The sequence below is a fragment of the Peromyscus maniculatus genome, chromosome 16, assembly GCF_049852395.1.
Source record: "Peromyscus maniculatus bairdii isolate BWxNUB_F1_BW_parent chromosome 16, HU_Pman_BW_mat_3.1, whole genome shotgun sequence".
Classification (NCBI taxonomy): Eukaryota; Metazoa; Chordata; class Mammalia; order Rodentia; family Cricetidae; genus Peromyscus; species Peromyscus maniculatus.
The window spans coordinates 61,484,700-61,506,856 of NC_134867.1; the positions used below are offsets into that span (position 1 = coordinate 61,484,700).

General features: G+C 40.0%; 2 protein-coding genes across 6 annotated transcripts in view; one reads left to right on the forward strand and one right to left on the reverse strand.

Moving 5' to 3' along the window:
- Positions 1-2,274, reverse strand: part of Prkn (parkin RBR E3 ubiquitin protein ligase) — a 1,203,648-nt gene extending 1,201,374 nt beyond the window's left edge. For 3 of the 5 annotated variants that reach the window (XM_076552881.1, XM_076552883.1, XM_076552880.1), the window contains exon 1: positions 2,115-2,260. In XM_076552881.1, coding sequence (XP_076408996.1) covers positions 2,115-2,121 — 7 coding nt within the window. In that variant the 5' untranslated portion in view covers positions 2,122-2,260. Of the gene's footprint in view, positions 1-2,114 lie in introns of all 5 variants that reach the window. The other 2 variants (XM_042262404.2, XM_042262405.2) reach the window with 2 other exon arrangements.
- A 10-nt stretch (positions 2,275-2,284) lies between these two features.
- The window catches only part of Pacrg (parkin coregulated), a 475,516-nt gene continuing 455,643 nt past the window's right edge, over positions 2,285-22,157 (forward strand). The window contains exon 1 of the mRNA XM_006975901.4: positions 2,285-2,851. Coding sequence (XP_006975963.1) covers positions 2,696-2,851 — 156 coding nt within the window. The 5' untranslated portion in view covers positions 2,285-2,695. The remainder of the gene's footprint in view (positions 2,852-22,157) is intronic.

A 22,157-nucleotide genomic window follows, 5' to 3' on the forward strand; every position in this document is an offset into this window, starting at 1 on the left:
CAAGCTGTGATGCCTGCCCCAGGAGGGTACAGCAAGGTGGGAGAGGGCAGGCACAAAAGGCACCAGCTCTGAGTAGTGCTGTGCAGTAGAAGGCGCTGCTCGGTTCCTAGAGATAATTGTGTGTCCTTTGACTTGCAATAGGCCTCTGGGTAAAGACTGTTGGTCTTTGTTTCCTGGTTCAGAGATCATTCACAAAAATGCAGAATTACTCCTTCCCGGGCTTCCTTGGAATTGTTTCACTCTCTCCTATTTTGAGTGTTGTCAACACACACAATTCTCCAAACTAGCAATTCAGACGTTTATTAAAATATGGCCACCAAGAGAACTGGACAATAAAGCTAGTTGAACTAAATAATCTTTTTAACACTGTTTATGCAGTTTTTTAAATATGTTAAATTCCTTTTCTTGGGGGTGGGGGACAGTGATTTAATCATTTGTGTTGAAATACACACATCTTCACCCTACCACAACAATAGCGAGAGAAAGAGAAAGAACAGATTTAAAATTCACCTGGCATTTCAATTGTTTCTGTCAGTAGTGGTTTTAGTTGTGATGCCCAGATATCACACTTATTCAGAGAGTTCCAGGTAAATCTTAATAAAACTGCCTAAATGTGTTCCATCCTAAAAGTTATTAATACAATAATTTACTAGATTCCTTATAAAATAATTGTTTCTAGGTCTTAATTTCCTGTCTTTATAAAGTTTTCTGGGAAATTTGCTTCTCAAAATCATCCAACTAGATTAAGTTGGAAGAGACTAAACATGTGCAATTGTCTTCAGATATAAAATAGTTCTTTCTTGTAAAGTCTCCCATAATTTTTTTTCCTAATCTCTCCCACTCCGTTCACTGACTCAGTTCATGTTTGTGTTCACAATCAGCTCTTAAGTAAACGTCACTTAAAAACCTCAGGAAGACTCATAAAAAATGTAACTTTTCTATAAATTTAACATGTTTCCAATTCATTCACCAAAAATACACACTACCCTAACAAGGTGGGTGAACTTGGACTTCTTTAGCGTGTGCCTCTGTTTCAATGAGGATGTTAATGACCTGGCACGATTCCCCCAGTGAGGGAGGGGTAGAAGGCTGCTCTCTTTAACCTTACTTTCCTAAGTGAAAACAGACTTAGCTACGTGCACCATGTAAAGCATTTATTTCATAAAGCCACCTCTCATCCGTCTTCTAGACATACATCGGATAGATCCATTTCAAATGTACTTGGAGTGGGTTCTTCTCAGGCATATATCACAACCAAGCTCACCAGAGCTGCAAAACACCATGTGGAGGAGTCTACAGTAGTGAAACCTCCACACAGGAATGTTCGCACGACGCCACTATGCATTTCTACTCTTTGTGGAGGAGAACCCCAAAGTGACTGGGAGTTTGACCTCTCTGAGAGGACTCCCCTAGCCTTCCTACTGACAGTGCTCCTAACAACCCTAGTGGCCACTTCCAAGGCTGCACTCATCAAACTGCATCCAGTTGTAAACTGTGAAAAGATTCCATCCTTGCTATTATCTGCTCTATTCTTTCGTCTCAGATCTTTGAGGAGACATTTAAAAATAAAAAAATAAGACGTAACTGAAGGAGCAAGGTGCAATCTCTTTGGAGCCCATTATCTCCACCAGTCAGACGCTTCCTGGGGTCTTCTTAAAAGTCCTGCCGTGTCTGAACCTGACCTAAAGTGAAGGGCAGCTTGACAGTCCCTTCCAGGGCACACGAGGGGACAGAAACAGACGCCTGGGCTGGTGTCATCACCCAGGGGTGGCAGAGCGCCAAGCTGCTGTGACAGGGCGGGGACGAGCCCGGCCATGGGAGGGCGCCGTGGAGCACCGGGGTGTCCGCGGGGGATGCCGTGTTCAGCGGGCACCGGGCTAACCTCGGCAAGGGCGGGGTGGGGACTGGCAACGCACCCGACCCGGCCACTCGCGGGCCCCCAGGGCCGAGGAAGCCGCCCGAGCGGGCGGAGAGCGCGGCGCACACGCCTGTCACTGACAGGTGGCTCGGGCCAGCCCCCGAGGATCCCCACTCGGACCCGCGGGGTGTCACGTGGCGCCACCCACGGGCGCGGGGCGGCGCAGGGAGGTTGTACCTGGCAGGCACCCACGTACCTATCATGGTCACCGGGCGGGTGGTGGCTGCGGGGCGAGCAGGGCCTACGCGGGCACCGGCACCCGCCCGAGCCTCCCACCAGCGTTTCTCTCAGGTTTAGTCATCCAGGGCTCCCCGCCCCCGCGCCGCCCGGCAGGGCTCAGTGCGCATGTGCGCCCGCGCCCGAGCGCGAAGCCTGCTGGGAGTCGTAGTTTTAACGCGTAAGAGTCTCCTCCTCTGGCCGCCTGCCCGTCACCGCCGTTCGCCCTTTCCGGATTAAGACCCAGGAAACGTGCGTCACGAAGGGGCGGGACTCCCGGGCCGAAGTGTTGACGAGTCGCTTAGCAACCAGGAGGCTCACCTTTGGAAGCTTGTTGCGGCTCAAGCCTCGGGTCCCAGCCCTCTTCCCGCCCCTCCCCTCCCCTAAACTCCCTTCACCTTGGAGCTGCCAAACATCTGGATCACCCTGGGCACCACGAGGGGTTGAATTTCTACCAGTAACGCGCCTTTTTACATTTTTCCCCGACCTCCTGCTCACATCTGTAAAACCCACTGCTCTTTCTACCACACTTTTGATAAGAACAAGACGTTTTCTAGGAAGATGGTGGCAGAAAAAGAGACCCTGACCTTAAACAAATCCCCAGACAAGATGCCGAAGAGGACCAAACTGCTGCCACAACAGCCGCTCCCGGTGCACCAGCCTCATTCCCACGTTTCTGAGGGCTTCACAGTCAAAGCCATGATGAAAAACTCAGTCGTAAGTGACCTTCCTCGATTGAACGCACTTGCTCCGAATCGGGGGACACGAGGTTGTAGAGCATGGCAGGCCCTAGCATGGATTCCAAGTCCAGGTCCTGAGTTCTGTTGGCCAGAGTTGGCGGTGACTGGGTCAGTAGCCGACCGTGCCCGTCGGTGTGCAGAGAGGTAGACCAGGTGGTTAGAAAGCTTTGGGGACAAGGTGACGTACAGGGCTAGTTTACATGCACATTGATGAGACCCTGAGCTTTCACCGCTACACCAATTACACTTAAGCTTTTTAACTCGAAGGAGGGAAAAAAATCCTTGTCCTTATTGCAACCTAAATTAGTTCCACTCAGCCTTCTAGAGTGAGAATTCTTAGAAGTCATAGGCTTGCAAAATTGTAACAAGCAGTAGATAGCTGGGACACATAAACTCGTCAATAATCTAAAGTCATTTATTTCATCTGCAACATTTTAGAATGTCTTAAAATTCACTTAGCAACATTCTGACAAAAAGGTACTAGCCTGTTAAAGTATTCAGAAGCTACTTATGTAAAAACTGGTTCCTGATAGGCATTTTAAATAATATGAGCTCTATTTCAAGTGTCCCTACTAACACAAGTCGTATTTCATTTTTATTACTTGTGGCAATAAAAAATAAAATATTCTCGACACCAATAGGGGAAAATATTTAAAGGCACACAAGTGGTTTAGCTATATGTATAGTACTGCTTTTAAACCTTCTTATTTATTAAATAGTCTCTAATCTAGTATGCTAAACCAAGTTTGTCTCTTGAGTAGGCACTGTTTAGGAATGGGAGATTAAATACTAAATGCAATTTAGTATTTTCAAATTTGTGCAATTTACACCCTGAGAGGATCTTATTATTCAATATATTACCTTAATAGTGTTCTTCATTGTCACTTTTTTTTACTTATTTATTGCAAGCCTTATTTCTAAACACATACTTATGAGGACACAAATAAAGTAGATTACCTGTAGGCTTCCAGCTCAGATTCCTATGTTGCTAAACAAAATCATGTTCCTATTTTTTGTTGTGTGTATTGGTTGATTTACAGTAGTTAAAATTCTTGGAAACACTCTAAAAAATAACTGTAGAGTTACAGGAAACAGAAGAGGTTGTTTCCATATTCAATACTTACAATTCACCATTTTTGAGTTCTGTGATATAGATTTGTCACATTATGAAGTTGAAGTGTATCTCCTGCTCTGAAGGTCAGAACGTATATGCCAACTTTCATCTTTTAATTGCAGCCACATGTTCCAAAAGCCAAGCCCAAACCACTTTGGTGTTGGGCTCATCTTCCATTCTCTCTGCAACACCCTAGTTCAGTAGGTAATGTCATTTCAATTTTCTTCCAAGAAAAATGCATAGAATATACCCTAAGAATTATAGAAAGTATTTAATGAAATGATGGTGGCTGTAAAAAAATTCATTATTTATAAAAGTAATTTCTTCAAATCTCAATGACAAGTAGTTTTAAGCAGTATGTGGTTCTTTTGGTTGCATGAATTTCTGTTTTGGTCAAGAAATCTTAAAAGTCTTCAATCAAAGAATAATATTCAAATTCATATTGATACAATGTTTTCCACTAAAAGTTGAAAGGAGATATAAAATTTGAAGATTTGTAGTTTGTTTTCCTTCTTAGAGTGTGATGATGGAGCTCATGACCAAAAACCACTTAGCCATATTATTCCCTCATGTCAACTAAAAGTGGACCCTTTCTGCACGTATACACCTTATCAAAAAGCAAGTTAGGTCAAGCATAGTGAAGCACACCATAGCCTCATGCCCAGGAGGCAGAGGTAGGAGGATCAACCCTTGGAGGATAGCCTAGGCTACACGGGAAGTTAAAAGGAAGTCTACAGTACACATGGAGACCCTGTCTCGAACACACACACACATACACACACACACACACACACACACACACACACACACGGGGGGGGGGAGAGAAGAGAGAGAGAGAGAGAGAGAGAGAGAGAGAGAGAGAGAGAGAGAAAGAGAGAAAGAGAGAGAGAGAGCAAGTTAGAATATGGATCCAAGGCTGTGATAATGTTATTTGTAGGCCCTGATTCCAGGCCCATCAGAAAACAGGCTAAGAAAGCCATAGAATTTCAGAAGGACACAATCTTCAATATATACTTTAGACACAATGAGAAAAAAATATCACAGCTAGCAATGAAGAACAAGCAACTTCATTATGGTATGTCTCAGAAGCAGCTCCTATCACATCTGCATAAGTCCACTGCTAAAGCTGTGTCTTAAAGCTACAGCTAGTTGGAAGGACTAAGAGATTTTAGGTTCTAACTGGTAGCTCTTTGGCTGTCTCAAACTTGCAGTGTTTTATCATTGTAGTAGAGGGGAGATGGGAATTAGAAGTCATAGAGTACCAATGTTAAAGATGGTACATTATAGTGAAGAAAAGCACAAAGGTAAGTCCACAGAGTTGCAATACAAACAAGCATCTGTGGCTAGGGTTGCAAATACTCACTCATTCCATCCAGTGGAAGTATTAGTGATGGTGGAACCAGGGGACAGTTAGCTGATGGGGCATCATCATCCACACACCTCTCAGGTACATAATATCTCCCAAACTACTCTCTACCAGTCAATTATCAATACATGTAGAATAAGCTTTCCAGAACAAAATTCTTCTGATGACACAATGTAAAGATTTGAGAGCTATCCAGTTCCAAAAGAATAATTTTTAAAAATAATTTTAAAAAGCATGCTTCCTCAGAGCCAGCAGTCATTTCCTTTATTTTTTTATTCTTTGACAATTTCATACATGTATACAATGTATCTTGATCTTACATGTATACAATGTATTTTGATCATACATGTATACATGTATTTTGGTCATACATGTATACAACGTGTCTTGATCTTACAGATTTACAGTGCATCTTGATCTTACATGTATACAATGTATCTTGATTATACTTGTACACAATGTATCTTGATCTTACATGTATACAATATATCTTGATCATACATATACAATGTATCTTGATCATACATGTATACAATGTATCTTGATAGTATTCACCCCAAATCCTCCCTCCCTCTCTCCCTGAATCCCTGAATTGCCCCTCCCACTCATGTCTTCCTCTTGTTTTTCATAACCCACTCGGTCCAGTTAGTGCAGCCTGCCTGTGTGTGGGTGTGTTACCATCCACCTAAGCATGGCCAGTTTACTAGCTGCCACATACCTGAAAGAAAAATGTCTCCTCTCCACCTACCTGCTTTGAGCTGCCACCAGTTGTCAGTAGCTCCTCAGCTAGAGATGGAGCCGAAAGAGCCCCCTTCTCGTCCATACTGGAATGTTAACTGGCTGGATCTTGATTAGGTCATGCCCTATGAGTTCATAAGCGCAATGGCCATGTCATGTCCGGAGGACAGCACTTCTTCACATCCTCTGGCTCATACTTTCTTTCCGACCCTTTTCCTCAATGTCCCATGAGCTCTGGTGGGAGCCTGGTGGGAAATGGTATGAATGTTCCACTCTCAGCACTAATTATGATTCTCTGCATTGACTAGACCAGCAAACTTCTATAATCTAATCTTATTATGTATTTTTAAATTTATAACCCCCTTCCATTCTCATTTTAGCTAACTGAAACCCAAGAAACTGAGTGATTCCTTTTGTTTTTGACTTATGCTTTTCCTTTAGTGAATGCCCAACTCCCTTCATAACCCACATATATAACATCATTCTGTCACCCAGATCACAAACATCTGCTGATCAATGGGGCTGTGCTTTCCCAGTACTCTTAAATGCCAGGGATGGAAGTCAGTGAAAGAAGACATACTGAGAAGCAGCTTACACTTTTGTGTCTAGCACAATGCCTGCTGCTTTAAGAAGATTCCTAATTCTCCCTGTCGCCAAAGAAATAATTTATTTCTCATTCATTGTTTTCTTTTTTGCATTATACTTATCTCTGCTCATGTTTTAAACCCTTGTATAAATTCTGTGTGAAGACAGAATCTACTTCTAACTCATCTTCAAATTTTAACCAGAAGCAAATAATGTATTTGATGAACGAAGGAAAGCAACTCTGTTCTCTTCTTGTCTTCTCCCTCATCATTAAATGGATTTTTGTTGCTATTTACAATTTTTTTTAACATCCACACAATTTAGGAGCTCAAAAGATCACGTTAAAACATAGTGGTGCCACATGCCTTTAATCCCAAAGGCAGGTGGATCTCTGTGAGTTCGAGGCCAGCCTGGTCTACAGAGTAAGTTCCAGGACAGCTAGGGCTACAGAGAGAAGCCTTGTTTCAAAAAAACAAAAACAAAATAAAATTTAAAAAGGAGCGGAACCATGATGGTCTTTACCTCAAATCCTCAGACCCTCGCTGTACTAATAACAAAAGGAAAAGTTCTTACCTCCTGTGAAGCCCTTTCAGAGCTAGCTACTGTTGCTTTTCATATATCTGTTCGTATGTGTGCACATATACATAGATATCTACATACATATCCTCACCATCTTCACCTTCTCCCTTACTTTTTAGTACCGCCATCATGGCTTTCTTCCTGGTCCTGATACACAGGTGGCATGTTTGCCTTGGTGACTATTTCCTTCTAGTTCCTTCTACCTGCAATGTATAGACCACCTTCTGTTGCTGCCTTCGTTTTTTTTTTTTTTTCTTGAAAAGTTTACTTTGTAGTAAGCTATTCTCTGACCACTTAAAATCTCAGCCTCTTAGTCATCCCCTTCAACCCTGGCCCTCACTCCTGCCTGCCTTCCCTCTCATATCTGTGATATCAGTGTCCCCAAACCTGGGCTGTTTCCATTAGAGACGCAGCCTTGGAGGCTGGGGCTTTTATTGTTTCATTCACTGTTCCATTTGCAGCCCCATAGCATGGGCTATATTTTCTGCTTTTTTTTTCCTCTTTTTTTGGTCAAATGAAATAATATTTTGTTTTGTAACTAATTGATCATCCCTAAGTTAGAATTTTCAAGGAAAATAACAATAAAATTCCATGAGTATTGAAACTATGAATACTATATAGATGCCCTGTGAAATGTTTTATTGGTTATTACAAAAATTGTATTGTATACTATAAAACATAAAAATGGTTTGGCTTATGAAAGCTTTCTCTTAAGATTATGGAAAAGATTTCTATCTTTGTGTCTTGAGACCTCTTGTAATTTTAGTGTTCAATTTAAAAGGTTTTTTTTATCTTAAATCATTTTAGTTTAAAAAGGTAGAAATTCTGTGTTTGTTTCCTAAAGGGGCAGAATTGTACTTTATCCATGATATAGATAAACTACATGCTATATAAAAATGTTTGCTTATTTAGTTTAGGATTCCAATATACTTTAAATGATCTGTCAGTGCTGTGAGTATATAAATTCAGGTGTGTGCCTAATAATTTGTTGTTATCACATATCAATGTTTTAATATACCATAAGTCATCTTACAACTATGGGATTTTCTAACCAATCCTATAAGAAAAACAGGGCAGACTATTTTCCCCCCAGAACATATTAGTCTCAGAAATTTTATGAGATATTTATTAAATGACAAGAAAAGCATGTAGATTTCTATATTTTTTTGCCTCTGCAGCTCAGTCTACTCCTGAGACTATTTTTGTAGATATCAACTGTGTACCACATGTGTAGAAAATTCACATACCCTGAGTGAATCATTGGCGAACATTAAACCAGTACACAAGCTCACCCAGCTCCCAGAACAGCCATCAACATGGGTGATACAAAGTAGACTCAGTAGGTTATAAAATTTTTTAAATACATATTAAAAAAACAAAATTTTAGTGAACATGAAGCTAGAAGAAGTTTGAAGGTGGGTAGTGGATCCAAAAGGTCTTAGGTAGAGGTTTAGGGTATGTGTGAATATGATCAAAGTACCTTGTATTCATGTAGGAAATTCTCAAAGAGTGAACTAAAATATTAAAAATTAAGCACCAACATCACAAAATCCTTATCTGTTCCCTTCTAGTCACCCCTCAGGCACAGTCCCACACCGAATATATCTTTCCTGTTCTGCAGTTGGTTTTGGACCTGGCTTTATACTTGCATAAACTATGTGATTTTTTTTGTATCTGTTACTTCCATCAAAATTATGCCTGTGAGATTCAGTGCCACTGTTGCATACAATGATAGTTATAAATTAATTGTTCTGATTAACTTTAAATGTCAGTTTAATATAACCTGGAATCTGTAGAAGTAACCATCTTATTAAATAAGAAACACAGAGCCAATGTAAAGATAAAAGCCCAAGAGGTCAGAGCTAAGAGCCTTACCCTTCCTGCTTTAGCGATCCTCTTCAGCCAAGAGAGACCTGCTTCCTGTGAGTTTGTCTTTATATAGACTTTCTGTTCTGCCTTCTCATTGGTTGTAAACCCAACCACATGACCACCTCATCACTGCCTGTCTGTACAGTCCTCCAGGTCTTCTGTGGTTGGTATTGAGATTAAAAGCATGTGAGTCCACTGCTGGCTGTATCCTTGACCACACAGAGATCTACCTAGCTCTGCCTACCAAGTGCTGGGATTAAAGGCATGCACCACAAACACCCAGCTCCACTATGGCTTACTATTAGCTCTGACCCCCAGGCAACTTTATTTATTAACATACAAATAAAATCACATTTCAGTACAAATAAAATATCACCATAGGAATCACCTGAAAAGGAGTCTCAATGAGAAGCTACACTAGGTTGACTGTGCGCATGTCCATAAAGGATTATGTTGATTGATAATTATGATGGGAAGAGCCGCCCCAAATATAGGGGCAGCATTTCCTGAGCCAGGCCTTGGCTAGGAGAAGAGTGGAGACCACTAACTTCAGCACATATGGCGAGCAGGAGACAGGCAGCATGGGGGCATTGGTTTCCATCCTCTCTTGGCTGCGGAAGTGATGACTAGCTGCTTGACTTCCTGCCTTGGCCTCCCCAAAACGATTGACTGTAACCTGGAATTGTAATCTAAAACAAAGCCTTCTTTTTGGTCAGGGTATTTTAAATGAAGCTAGTTCGTAAATGCTTCCTTTCTATTTATTCCTAAATTGTATTTCTGTGTATGAATGTACTACTGTTTTGTAGTGGTATTTGCTCTGCCCACGTTTAAGAGGTCACGTACAAGGGCAAGAAGCACTACCTCCTTCAGGCAGTATAACCCAATGTCATGGACGGAGCAAATACCACTACACTATTCGTTTAACCATTCCCTTCTGGCTGAGGATTTGTGACTTCCAAATTAAAATTGTTGCAAGTAGCTCTCCTAGAAAATTTTTATTTTTTTTTCGCCAGCTGCTGCTCCTACTCCTTGTCTTCTTAGTGTCAGCACTCAAAATCTCAGCACTACTGGAAGTCATTCATCATACATACTGGAAAAAGTTGGGAACAGCTAAGGCTGTGATTTTCCAATTGTAAGAAGACATTTTCCTCACAAATATTCTCACACTTATGTCAACAAGTCACTTCTTTTATGTAAAATACTTCCATTAATTTTCAAGCATTCATTTTTAATCATAATCTTGTCAATTTAATTATATAAATATATATATAAAACAGTGAAATAAGTAATGTTTATGGCTTCTGAAGCTAAAATATAATCATCTTATTTTATAGTCTTTTGTCATATTTTTAAAATGTAGTCTCACTATGTAACCTTGGCTTGCCTAAAACTTGGGGCATAGTCCAGACTAGCCTCAAACTTACAGAAATCCATCTTCCTATGACTTTTAAGTACTGGAATTCACCACTACACATGGTAGTTTATATTCTTCTAAATTAAAATAAGATCTTCCTTACTAAGAGACCTGTGGCTTCATTTGTATTCTATCCATTTATTACCATAATGTGCTTGGAGTCTAAATTTTGTATATATTCTCAAGTGTGTATAAGGAATATGTGTGTGTGTGTATATGTAAGTATGTATATGCATTCATGAATTCATGAGCTGGATAGCTAGATGATTAATATAATAGATAGATAGATAGATAAATAGATAGATAGATAGATAGATAGATAGATAGATAGATAGATAGATAGATAGATAATTGAAATTTAGAAATTATTCTTTAGCTTTCTTGGTCACCTAGATTCTTTGTTTTGTTTTATTGTTTTTTTGTTTTGTGTATGGGTGTTTTGCATGTACTTATGTCTGTGCAATATGTACATGCCTGGTACTCTCAGAGTCTAGAAAAAGGCATCAGATCCCCTGGAACTAGAGCTACAGATGGTGTGAACCACCATGTGGGTGCTAGGAATCAAACATGGTCCTCTGCAAAAGCAGCCAGTGTTCTTAACCACTGAGCCATCTCATCAGCTCCCGAACATTTGTTTAAAATATAGGTTTCTATGATGCCTCTTGGGCCATGTCCTATCATAAAGGGAAAGTTAATAGTATAAAAGGAAACTCATATGAAAATGCCCCCCATTCATTCATATTTTTTGCCATAGAGTAACAGCAACTGAATGAAAAGTATGTTGACCTAGCTGGACCCAACATGATGCAGAGTGATGGGCTGCAATAGAGAAGGTACCTCTTTCTCTTGGAGGCTTCTTCCTGGTCCCTTCCGCACTCACTCTAGAAAGTACCTAAGTGAGGCAAGCATCATTGTACCTCATTATAACACCACCTCTCTCCATTTTTCGAAGGGTACAACACTGTGTTTTCTCAAGGACTCCAATTCTAAAGGTCAGGAATTTAACATTTGAGACATTTTAGTTCATTTTATTGTAATCATTAAGTTCTCTGGCTACAACAGTTGCATAGATCTTTAGGGCTTCTCTTTTTCACCCTCAGGCTTTATTTACTACATCCAACAGCTATACAGCTAACTCTAGGCACACATCTCTAATTAAACAATGTAATTTTACTAAAAAATGAAGACCATACACATTATGTTTACTAAAGCATACTGAAATTATCACATTGGTTTGATTTAATTAAGTGATGATAGTTAATCTTTGAGAGAATATTTACATTTTTTGTATTGAAAATAATTTGTTGCCATTCAGTATATTCTGATCATAGTTTACCTTCCCCCAACACTTCCCAGATCCTCCCCACCCCCTCACTCCCCACCCACACACTCTACTCCCTTCTCTCTCTCTCTCTCTCTCTCTCTCTCTCTCTCTCTCTCTCTCTCTCTCTCTCTCTCTCTCTCTCAAAAATAAACAGGCAAGCAAGAAAAAGCCAAACAAACCATAATTTTCAAAAAGAACACAAACATACACACAAAAAGCAAACCAAAACAAACAAAAAAATGAAAGCTATAGTATATAAGCAAAAGCCCAGTAAGACCAAGAAATGCCCTAACAAATCAATATGAGACAAAAAGTCTACAAAGGCACCATTGAGTTCATTTTGTGTTGACCATATACTGCTGGGCATGGAGTCTACTCTTAAGCGTAGTTAATACACCAGATAAGGCTCCACTGGAGAGAGCTAATTTTTCCTTTATAAGCAGAGGTCACTTAAGGATAGCTTCTTGATTAGCTATGGCATCCCATGTCCATTTCCACCTCTCAGCACTATGACCCCCATCTGCCTTGGGGTGCCTGCTGCCAGTCTCTGTGAGTCACATGTGGATCAGTCCTGTTGTATCTGGAAGGAAGGCACTGTTCCCTTGGAGTCATCCTTTTCCTCTAGTTCTTCTGTCCTTCCCCCTCCTCTTCCACAGTTTGCTGAGCACTGACGAGAGGGGTTAGACGAAGACCTCTCATTTCGGACTGAATATTCCAAAAGCTCTTACCCACTGCACACTGTTCAGTTGTGATCTCTGTGTTGGTTCCCGTCTACTACAAGAAGTTGCTTCTCTGATGACGGCTGAATGAGGCATTCACATATGCGGATAGCAGAATGTCATTAGGGGTCATTCTATTGCTATATTCCTTTAGCACAACAGTAGTATTTGGTTTCCTCCTAGTTCTGTGGTCTATCTATTCTCAAGTTCTCAGCCGCCTGATCAGTATCGGGCATATCTTCCGTCTCATGGAGTGAGCCTTAATTCCAGTCAGATAGTGGATGTTTTATTCCCACAACGTTTGCGCCACTATTGCACCAGCGTATAGTGCAGGCAGGTCCCTCCTGTAGATCACAGGGTTGGCGGTTACCTTTCTCCTCTGATGGTGGGCAGAGTACCCGTGAGTATCATGAACACTAGGCAGTAGGGGCGAAGGCTCCAGTTAGGCACCAGCTTGAATTCTCTGATTTCAATGAGACATGTAGGTGTTGTCTTCTGCGATAGGGCCTTGCCATCAGTTTGTGGGGAGCAACCAATAGCCTTGGCAGTAGCCTGAGATACTTGGGGGTTCCAATGGGGGCCCTTTGGCCAACAACTCAATGATTTTAATCACCCATTTCTGGCACTGGATGTTTCAATGGTGGAGAAATGGGGAGGCATTGCCTCCCCTATTATTTGGTGACTCTATTTAGATTTCTATTTGAAGAAGATTTCTACAGTATTAGGTTTCCCCTCAAGTCTCCGTTAGTTGTCCCCTCCCCATGTTCTCATCCTTATCCCCTCTTTTTCACCACCCTCCCCACTAGTTTGTTTTGTTTTTTGAGACAGGGATTCTCTGTGTAGCTTTGCGCCTTTCCTGGAATTCACTCTGTAGCCCAGGCTGTCCTCGAACTCACAGAGATCTACCTGCCTCTCCCTCCCGAGTGCTGGGATTAAAGGCGTGCACCACCACCGCCAGGCAATAATTTAATGTTATTTTATGTGCACTAGTGTGAGGGTGTCAGACTTCCTGAGTTATAGACAGGTATGAGCTGCCATGTGGGTGCTGGGAATTGAACCTGGATCCTCTGGAACAGCAGCCAGTGCTCTTAACCACTGAGCCATCTTTCCAGCCCCCTCCCCATTGTTTAATCCCCCTGTTTCAGTCTCTCCCCTGCCCCTCCATAACTGTATATTTTATTTCCCCTTCCTTGGGTGATACTCCCTTCCTCCTTAGTCCCTTACTCTTTACCTAATCTCTATGATGATATGGATTGTAGCAAATCTATCAAATGCTTTAAAGCTGACATTCACGTATAAGAGAAAACATACAATATTTGTCTTTTGGAGTCTGGGTTACCTCACTCAGGATGATTTTCTATAGTTCTGTGAATTTCATGATTTCGGGGTTTTATTTATTTATTTATTTATTTATTTATTTATCTAAGCAGGATAATATTCTATTGTGTAAATGTACATTTTCGGTATTCATTCATCCCTTGATGGACTAGGCTGTTCACAATTTTGGATATTATGAATAGAGAGAGCAGCAATAAACATGGTCGAGTAAGTGTCTCTATAGCAGAATGTAAAGTCCTCTTTGATGGGATAGCTAGATCTTGAGATAGCTCTATTCCCAGTTTCTTGAGGAGCCGCCACACTAATTCCCACAACAGCTGTAAAAGTTTGCACTCCCAACAGCAAAGGATGCTGAACATTGCTTTGTTTCTCAGCTCTTTGTGTTTTATCTTTCAAGAACTCTGTTCAGTTCTGGACCAACTGTAAACTGGATCATTTCTTTTCTTGATGTTCGGTTTTACCCATTCACCCATGTTTTCATGGTTTATCCTTAACAGTGTTCACATTTAATTATTAATTACTCAACTGTGAATTTAAAATGGGAAGTGGAGTACTATTGCACTTGTGAATCCTAACTCAGTAATCTCTATTCCGCCCCTCAGTGTATTCAGTTATCTGAGTCAGTGCCACACTGTCTTAGTTGTTGTAGTTTATGTTTGATAAAATAAGTTTTCTCAATTTCATCATCTCCTTGATCTCTTGCTATCTATAGAGATTCTTATGATACACTGGAAAGTTTCATGAACATGAAGGTGGAATTTGATTAGAATTGCATAGAATGTGCAGGGTAATTTGTGGGAGGGTAGCCATCTTTTCCTAATTTGTTAAGATTTTTAGTTTGCGATGTATTAAATTTTAACAAAAATATACTCTACAGTTATCAAAATGATTAGAAACCATTTTATCATTTGGTCTGTTGATTTGAGCATATGTTTGGTAATCACTAGATGATATTTTATTGCTAAATCACTTCACATTCTTGTGCATGATTTAATCATGATGTGTTGATTGTACAAAACAATCTCTGGTCACTGATTTTTATTTAATTGACAAAGAAGCAAAGTATTTTCCAGGAATCCAGTATTATCACCCCAAACAAGATGCATTGCTGAGGTCTGCCACGTTGGCTTAGTTTGGACTGCTATCTATCATACGGGACCATTCTCCAAGCCACACTGCCACCATCTTCAGGAATTGAGCTGGGCCTGCTCACAAACGGCCATCATAGCTGAGTATACGTCTAGACTGTTGACTTTCACTCATAGATGAAGGATGTTGGGAAGGTCACAGGCCCCTCACCTGAAGATTCACCACTCCCAACCAATTGTGAGTCATTCTTTCCTAATTGCATATGGCCTCCAAAACTCCAAAAGTGTCTAGAATAGGAAGGGAAGGAAGAGGGGAGGGGCCTCCATCTACATTGCCATGGAGGAGTCATCATCCATGCTGGGTGTAGACCTTCTCTTGTGGCTGTTTGAAGATCACTCATGTCCTAACTGCATGTAACTCCTCTCCCATTGCGTTATAAGTGAACCTAATAAACTCATTGGTTCACCAGTATGAACTTTGGTGGAATTCTACCTGAGTTTGTCCTTGGTGTCATAGGAGTATAAGGTAGATATTGTTTGCTTCTCCCTCAGGGAAGGAATTTAGCAACAGCTGCCTTAATAGCAAAATAACATGGCTTGAGGTGCTTATATAGACTTTCGTTTCTAGAAGTTGTTAGTCCAAGATGCCATAAATATGTTTATGGTGAAAGCTGTCCCCAGGCTGATCATGAGCCTGGCTTCCTCAGTGTGTCCTCATATGATCTTCCTCCATGCATGTTGTGGAGTCCTTCCTTCCCCAACTCTCCTATCCTTTTTCCTTAGAAACTACCAATGCCATCATGAGAAGCTGACCCCCAGAGTTCTAACATAATCCTAATTATATCCCCATAGTTTTATTTCCAAATACGATGATATTTGGTGACTTAGACAACAGTCCATGTCAGGTGGGAGCTGTTTTGATTCACGTCTTGAAGATGGAAACAGGACTGGAGTAGTTAGCTGCCAGAACACAACAGTGATTGTACAACCTGGAAGACAGGGTGAACTTGCCTTCAAGAAAGAAATTAACTCTGTTGTATACTTGTATTCTGCACAAAAATATTCAATTTTAATATTATTTTATTGTTATTTTTTGTTGTTGTTTTTCGAGACAGGGTTTCTCTGTGTAGCTTTGCGCCTTTCCTGGAACTCACTTGGTAGTCCAGGCTGGCCTCAAACTCACAGACATCTGCCTGGCTCTGCCTCCCGAGTGCTGGGAATAAAGGTGTGCACCATTTTAATATCATTTTAATTTTTATATGTTTGTAACAAGAATGTGGTGCATTGTTATGAAGTATAATGTAATCCTCACTGAAATTTTTATCATTTGACCACAAAGCTTCTGTTGACAGCTTTTCCCTGTCTGTTTCTACGAGTTTTCCTTTGTAGACTGTGTAAATGAGACTCTGCAAGATCTGTCTCATTTCACTTAAAATGATGTCCTTAGGTTCCCCCAGATTATAAAGATGACAAGATCCTCTCTCCCCCTTGCTCCATTGTTCTTAGATCCCACATTTTCTTTATCCATTCTTCTTTGGTGAACCTTGAGTTAATACCTTGGCTACCATAAAAAAATACTGCAATGATCATAGTGATGACTATGTATCTTTGGCTTATTGATCTCATTTCCTTCGAATACACTGTCATGCATTGCTGATCCAAGTGGGTTGTTTGTATTTATGTTTTCCTTTATTATTGTGTTTTTTAGTGATTTTAATTGTTAAAAAGAAAAATTATGATATAAGGTTTTTAAAGTATATAAAGAAGAAAAGGAGAATGTTTCAAAGATTACCAACTAGTTATTGCCCCTTATCCAAATGCTGTGTATCCATACATATGTATTTATGTGTCTAAGAAGTTGAAGTCACACATCATTAATATGCTTAAAATTCTAATATCTACCAGTATATTAATCATTGCTAGTTCATTAATTTTTCCTTAATTAAATTCAGTTTTCATTTGTCTTACTTTGTATTAGTATTCTCTCCTAAACTGATTCTGAAATTCTTCTGATTTGGATAACGGGTTGATTCTAGAGGTGGAGGGAATAGGTGCTAGGGATTATATCCAGCCTCACACACTATGACAGCGTTCTATGAAGCCGTAGATTTATTGTTTCTATTTCAGTATGATTTCTTCTCATTTGATTTCTATTGCTTCTGTTGTTAAAGTTTTCTAAAGATTGTGATTGCATTGTTTTATTTCAACATTCTTGTTAATGATTTAGTTTAATAGAAATTACATTCTTGCTTTTAAAAGCATGGTCATGATTCTGTTTTTTGTTTTCCAATCTTATAGTTGTATTTATGAGGAATTGCTGACCTGCTAGTTAGGGCTTTACACTGCTGTTTTGATTATGATTTTTACTAGTATATATTAATCTGTCAAAGCAAGAAGCTTCACTATAACACTGCCATGCATGCCTACAATGTAGATTGGTCATATTCATTTCCTCTGTTACTCTCTTGTAACCTCTTATCCCTCCTTCAATCCCAACCACATCTTCATGTTCTTGGTTTTCTTGTACCTCCTAGATTTCACAATGATGGAAAATGTGCCATATTTATCTTTGTGGAAACAGCTACATGTAGCATTATGATTTATTTTTCTGCAACTAACATAGTTTTTCATTGTGGCTGACAAGTTCTCTCTCTCTCTCTCTCTCTCTCTCTCTCTCTCTCTCTCTCTCTCTCTCTCTCACACACACACACACACACACACACACACACACACACACACTTTTTTCTATTACCAAGGATGATTCCATACTGTGACCTCTGTGCTATGACAGACACAGATTTACAGGATATCTCTAGCACAGCATCTTAAACTGTGGGTGGGGACACCATGTGGTGTCCTATGACTGACTGACTGCACATGAGAATCATGAAAACGTTGGCAACTGTTAAAAGTTTCTAAACATAAAATAACCAGAACATAATTCAAAATTGAATGTGTCATAGAACTGAGGTGTTTCTGGCAGCTCTGGCCTGTGTTACATCCCACAACAACACTGCAGCCGGGCTCTGAGCACTCCACAGGTGCACTTGGCACTGTGTTTGGTGGAGCGCCACGCTGCAAGGCTGGAGGATTCTGCCTGAAACATCCGAGATCAGCACTACAGTGTACTATGAATTGCGGTGTTTTACCTACATACACAATGTTTTGCTCTTAGGGAAACATAATGGGTTAAATATAGGGGGACAAAAAAGACTTAATATTTTCCTGCCATCATCTCACAATGTTAAGTGTTAAATTAGTACATTCTGGATTTTTAAATTTGTTGTTTGATTTGATGGTTTGAATTTCACAGAATACAGAATTGTAGTCGGAAGTTTTCCTGTGTCCCACCTGGTTCTGCAGCCTCTCGGTCCCAAGTAAACAAACAGAAGCTTATATTAATTACAAACTGTATGGCCTGTGGCTATAGCTTCTTGCTAGCTAGCTCTTTCATCTTAAATTAACCCATTTCTGTTAGTCTACATGTTGCCACATGGCTGTGGCGTTACCGGTCTGCTGGCATCTTGTTACTCCTTGGGCAGCAGGATGGCAATCTCTCCCTACTCCACCCTTCTTCTCTCCTATCTCTGCTTAGATTTCCTGCCTGCCTCTAAGCTGCCTTGCCATGGACCAAAGTAGCTTTATTTATTAGCCAATGAGAGCAACATATATTCACAGCATACAGAAAGACATTCCACAGCACAGAATAAATGAGTTTTGGCTCAGGATTAAGAGAGAATTTCCAGAGGTTTCAAATATGTCCCTAAACTTTCTTCTGTCATTTTCTACTATGTTGCTCTCCAAGATAACATTGTCAGCATTGACTAATAGAAAATCAAAATACCAACCAGTTCTGAACAATGCTGAATGTGTCCTCACCTGCAGAATCAGCCATTTAACCAAGATTTAATTCTTTATATAAAAATAATCAAACATATGGGTCTCATTAGTGTGCAGATTTAGTTTGTCTTTAATAAATGGTGAAATTATATGCATACCAGTGTATTATTTTAAAATAAATTTATGTTTTTGACCAGTTAATATTTAATTTACACATAATTTTATGTGCCTAAATACTGGGATTCATGTAAAAATCTTAGAGATGAAAATGGGTGATAACTGGAGACAGTTAAAGAAGCCCTGCTTAGCAGTAAGCTGACCTTAATTCAGTTGAATGAACACCCAGAACTATTCTAGTTACTGCAGGAGAGAGTTGTGTTTGAATTTCTTGAGCACATTCCATACTTGGCCAGAGTGGATAGACTGACCTCAGTTTACACTACCATTCTCAATGATAAATAAGGCCCTTGTCATCTTGCCCAATATTTATTGATTTTTGTGTATCTGTTCTAACCTGGGTTGTAACACTAATTGCTAAATGAACTTTTTATTAAAAAAAAAATCCAGCGCCTAATATCAGGGTAAATGCTGATAGATCAGAGAGACAAAGGAATAAGCCACCTCTTACCTCTAGGACTCAGCCTGAAAAGCCTTCCTCAACTGAAAGACTTTAGTTCCTGTCTCCTCATGCATTATATACCTTTCTCCACCCATGCATATAATTTCTGGTCTCAACTTTCCTAATGTTGGGATTAAAGGCGTGGGACTCCCAAGTATTAGATTAAAGGTGTGTGCCACCACTGCCTGGCTCTGTTTCTCTCCTAGACTGATTCAATCTCATGTAATCCAGGGTGGCTTTGAACTCACAGAGATCCAGATGGATCTTCTGCCTCCCAAGTGCAATGATTAAAGATGTGTGCCACCACTGCCTGGACTCTATGTTTCATCTAGTGGCTTGTTCTGTTCTCTGATCTTCAGGCAAATTTTATTAGGGTACACAATATGTTACCACACTGGGTGAGCTGGAAACTCATATAGTTTTCATTTTGGGGATATTTGTATTCCTTTATTTTTTAAATCTGTTCAGTTCAATTCCGTTCTTCTTGGTAAGATTGTTTGATAATTTTCTTTCATTTTTGAGCTCTTTAAATTTTCTCTATATTAATTCCCTAATAATAAATGTTTTACAGATGCTCTCCCATTCTGCAGGCAGTTGATTATTTCTTTTGCTGTACAGAAAGATTTTCACATACTACAGTCTTATTTGTAAACTCTTGCTTTTATTTCATAAGCTATTGCAGTTCTATTCATAAAGTTATTTTAAATATATTTGTTACTTAATGCTTATAAATTTGGCTTCTTAAGTTGATCCTGCTTGAAATTTACAAAAGTTATGCTTTAGAATGGTACCCATCTTTAGAAATCTTCCATGGAAACTTGAAAATGGATACTTGTGTCTCTTATTCTGGGTGTTTAATGTGATTGACCAGTGTTGGTTATAAAGGACATCTCTCTAAAATGGTGTTGCTATTGTCAGCATGAAACACAGCTCTTATTCAAGAGAGTAAGAGATGGCCTCATCTTAGCTGAATATGAGTGGCTGTCCCTAGGAACACGGACACCCTAAATGATACATTCTGCCCTAGATGCAGTTACATGATTGTTTTATGGTCATGAACACAGGGAAGTTGTAAGTCAGTGCATTACTAAGTGCAAGACACTCTTAGCTGTGAGGTTAGTGAAATAAGTGGTCTGCCAAGTTAAAATATCCTCAAAGTTTTACCTGGTGGTTAAAAGGATTCTAGATCATATGAGAGGTGGGTGATAGATGCTAGGAAAGGGACTCAGGACAGCCCGAGATAATTGTGGCTATCTGCAACATTCCCTCTCTCCACAGTCATAAAACTCTTGCCTGTCAGTCTCCCTGCAGAATCTTCAGGACAGATGTGGCAGTCTTTCCAGGGGTTTCACTTCACATCACTTAATAATTTAAACTGTGTAAGAAGTGGGTAGCTCTGGAGCATGTTTGAAATAGCCATAAAAGTTTTAGTGTAGCCTGCTATTTCTTTTCTATTGGCATATTTGATTGTCTACAAAAGGTATTTTTCCAGAGATTATTCAAACTGTTTAAAAATTTTAAACACACGACTTATTATCAAAATTGGGTCTTATTATTATGTGTTTATGGCTCTATGGTAGTTGATTAGTGAGTAGAAAATGCACAGTGGACAATTTACAAACAAGCATCTGGAAACAGAGAGACAGCATCAAGTAGTTTCCTTTGCTTCACTTATCGCATGGCCCTGTCACATTTCTGTTCTGAAAGTGATGGAACCTTGTAGGTGGCAATCTTTACTCAGATTTTATTGAGGGACTCAGAATTTAATATTTCAGTTATTTCATTCTCTGAAAAAGAAATATTTGTTTGATATATATATACTTTATTATTTGATGATTTTATGTGTATACACAATGGAGTATGATCTTTTACCCTTCCAATTTCCGCTGGATCTCTCCCAACAGGTTTCTCTCCCAGTGTCCCATTGTCTGTTGTGACCACTTCTCCCCAAAGAAGAAAGATTCTCCCTCCCCCCAAAGTTATCAACTGCTAATAATGCATCAGCTTACAAGGCTCCTCCCTCCCCATGACTTAAACTTTTTTTGGCTTGATCTTAGTGCGAAGTAAGCACAGCTGGTATATGCTCATACACGCAGTAGCCCTGTCATGTTCAGAGGGAAGCGTTTCCCAGCACTCTTCCCCACCCTCCACTCAGGCAGTCTCTTTGCTTCCTCTTCTGCTAGGTTTCCTGAACCTTGGCAGAAGGGCGTGGGGTGGGGTTGGTACAGATGTGCCATTTAGGGCTGAGCAACAACAGCCACTTATTCTCAGCACTTTGAGCAGTTGTGAGCCTGCATTTACTGCGGCCCACTGCAAAATAAGCTTCTCCAACCAAGGCTAAGAGTGTACACAGTCTATGGACATAAACATAAATATGTATTTTTCTCATAGTCAGTGTCCGTAAAGACTTTATGAAGAGGATTCAGGAGGAACATCTTCACTTTGCCTGGGGTTCCTTACTAAGAAAACATTTAAATATTGTCTGCTTCGTGGGGTTCTTGTGAGGTCACGTATTTGTCTGTGGGGTGAATATGTGATGGTGAGAAGCATGTCAAGGTCATAGTTTGGCCAACTTGAGTTTGTAGGACCTAGAAAGGGAAACAAGCATGTGGAGATTTGGAGTCTAGGAAGTAGAACTTCTCTTTGTTTTTGCTTTTCTGAGACAGGTTTCTCTGTGTAGCCCTAGCTAT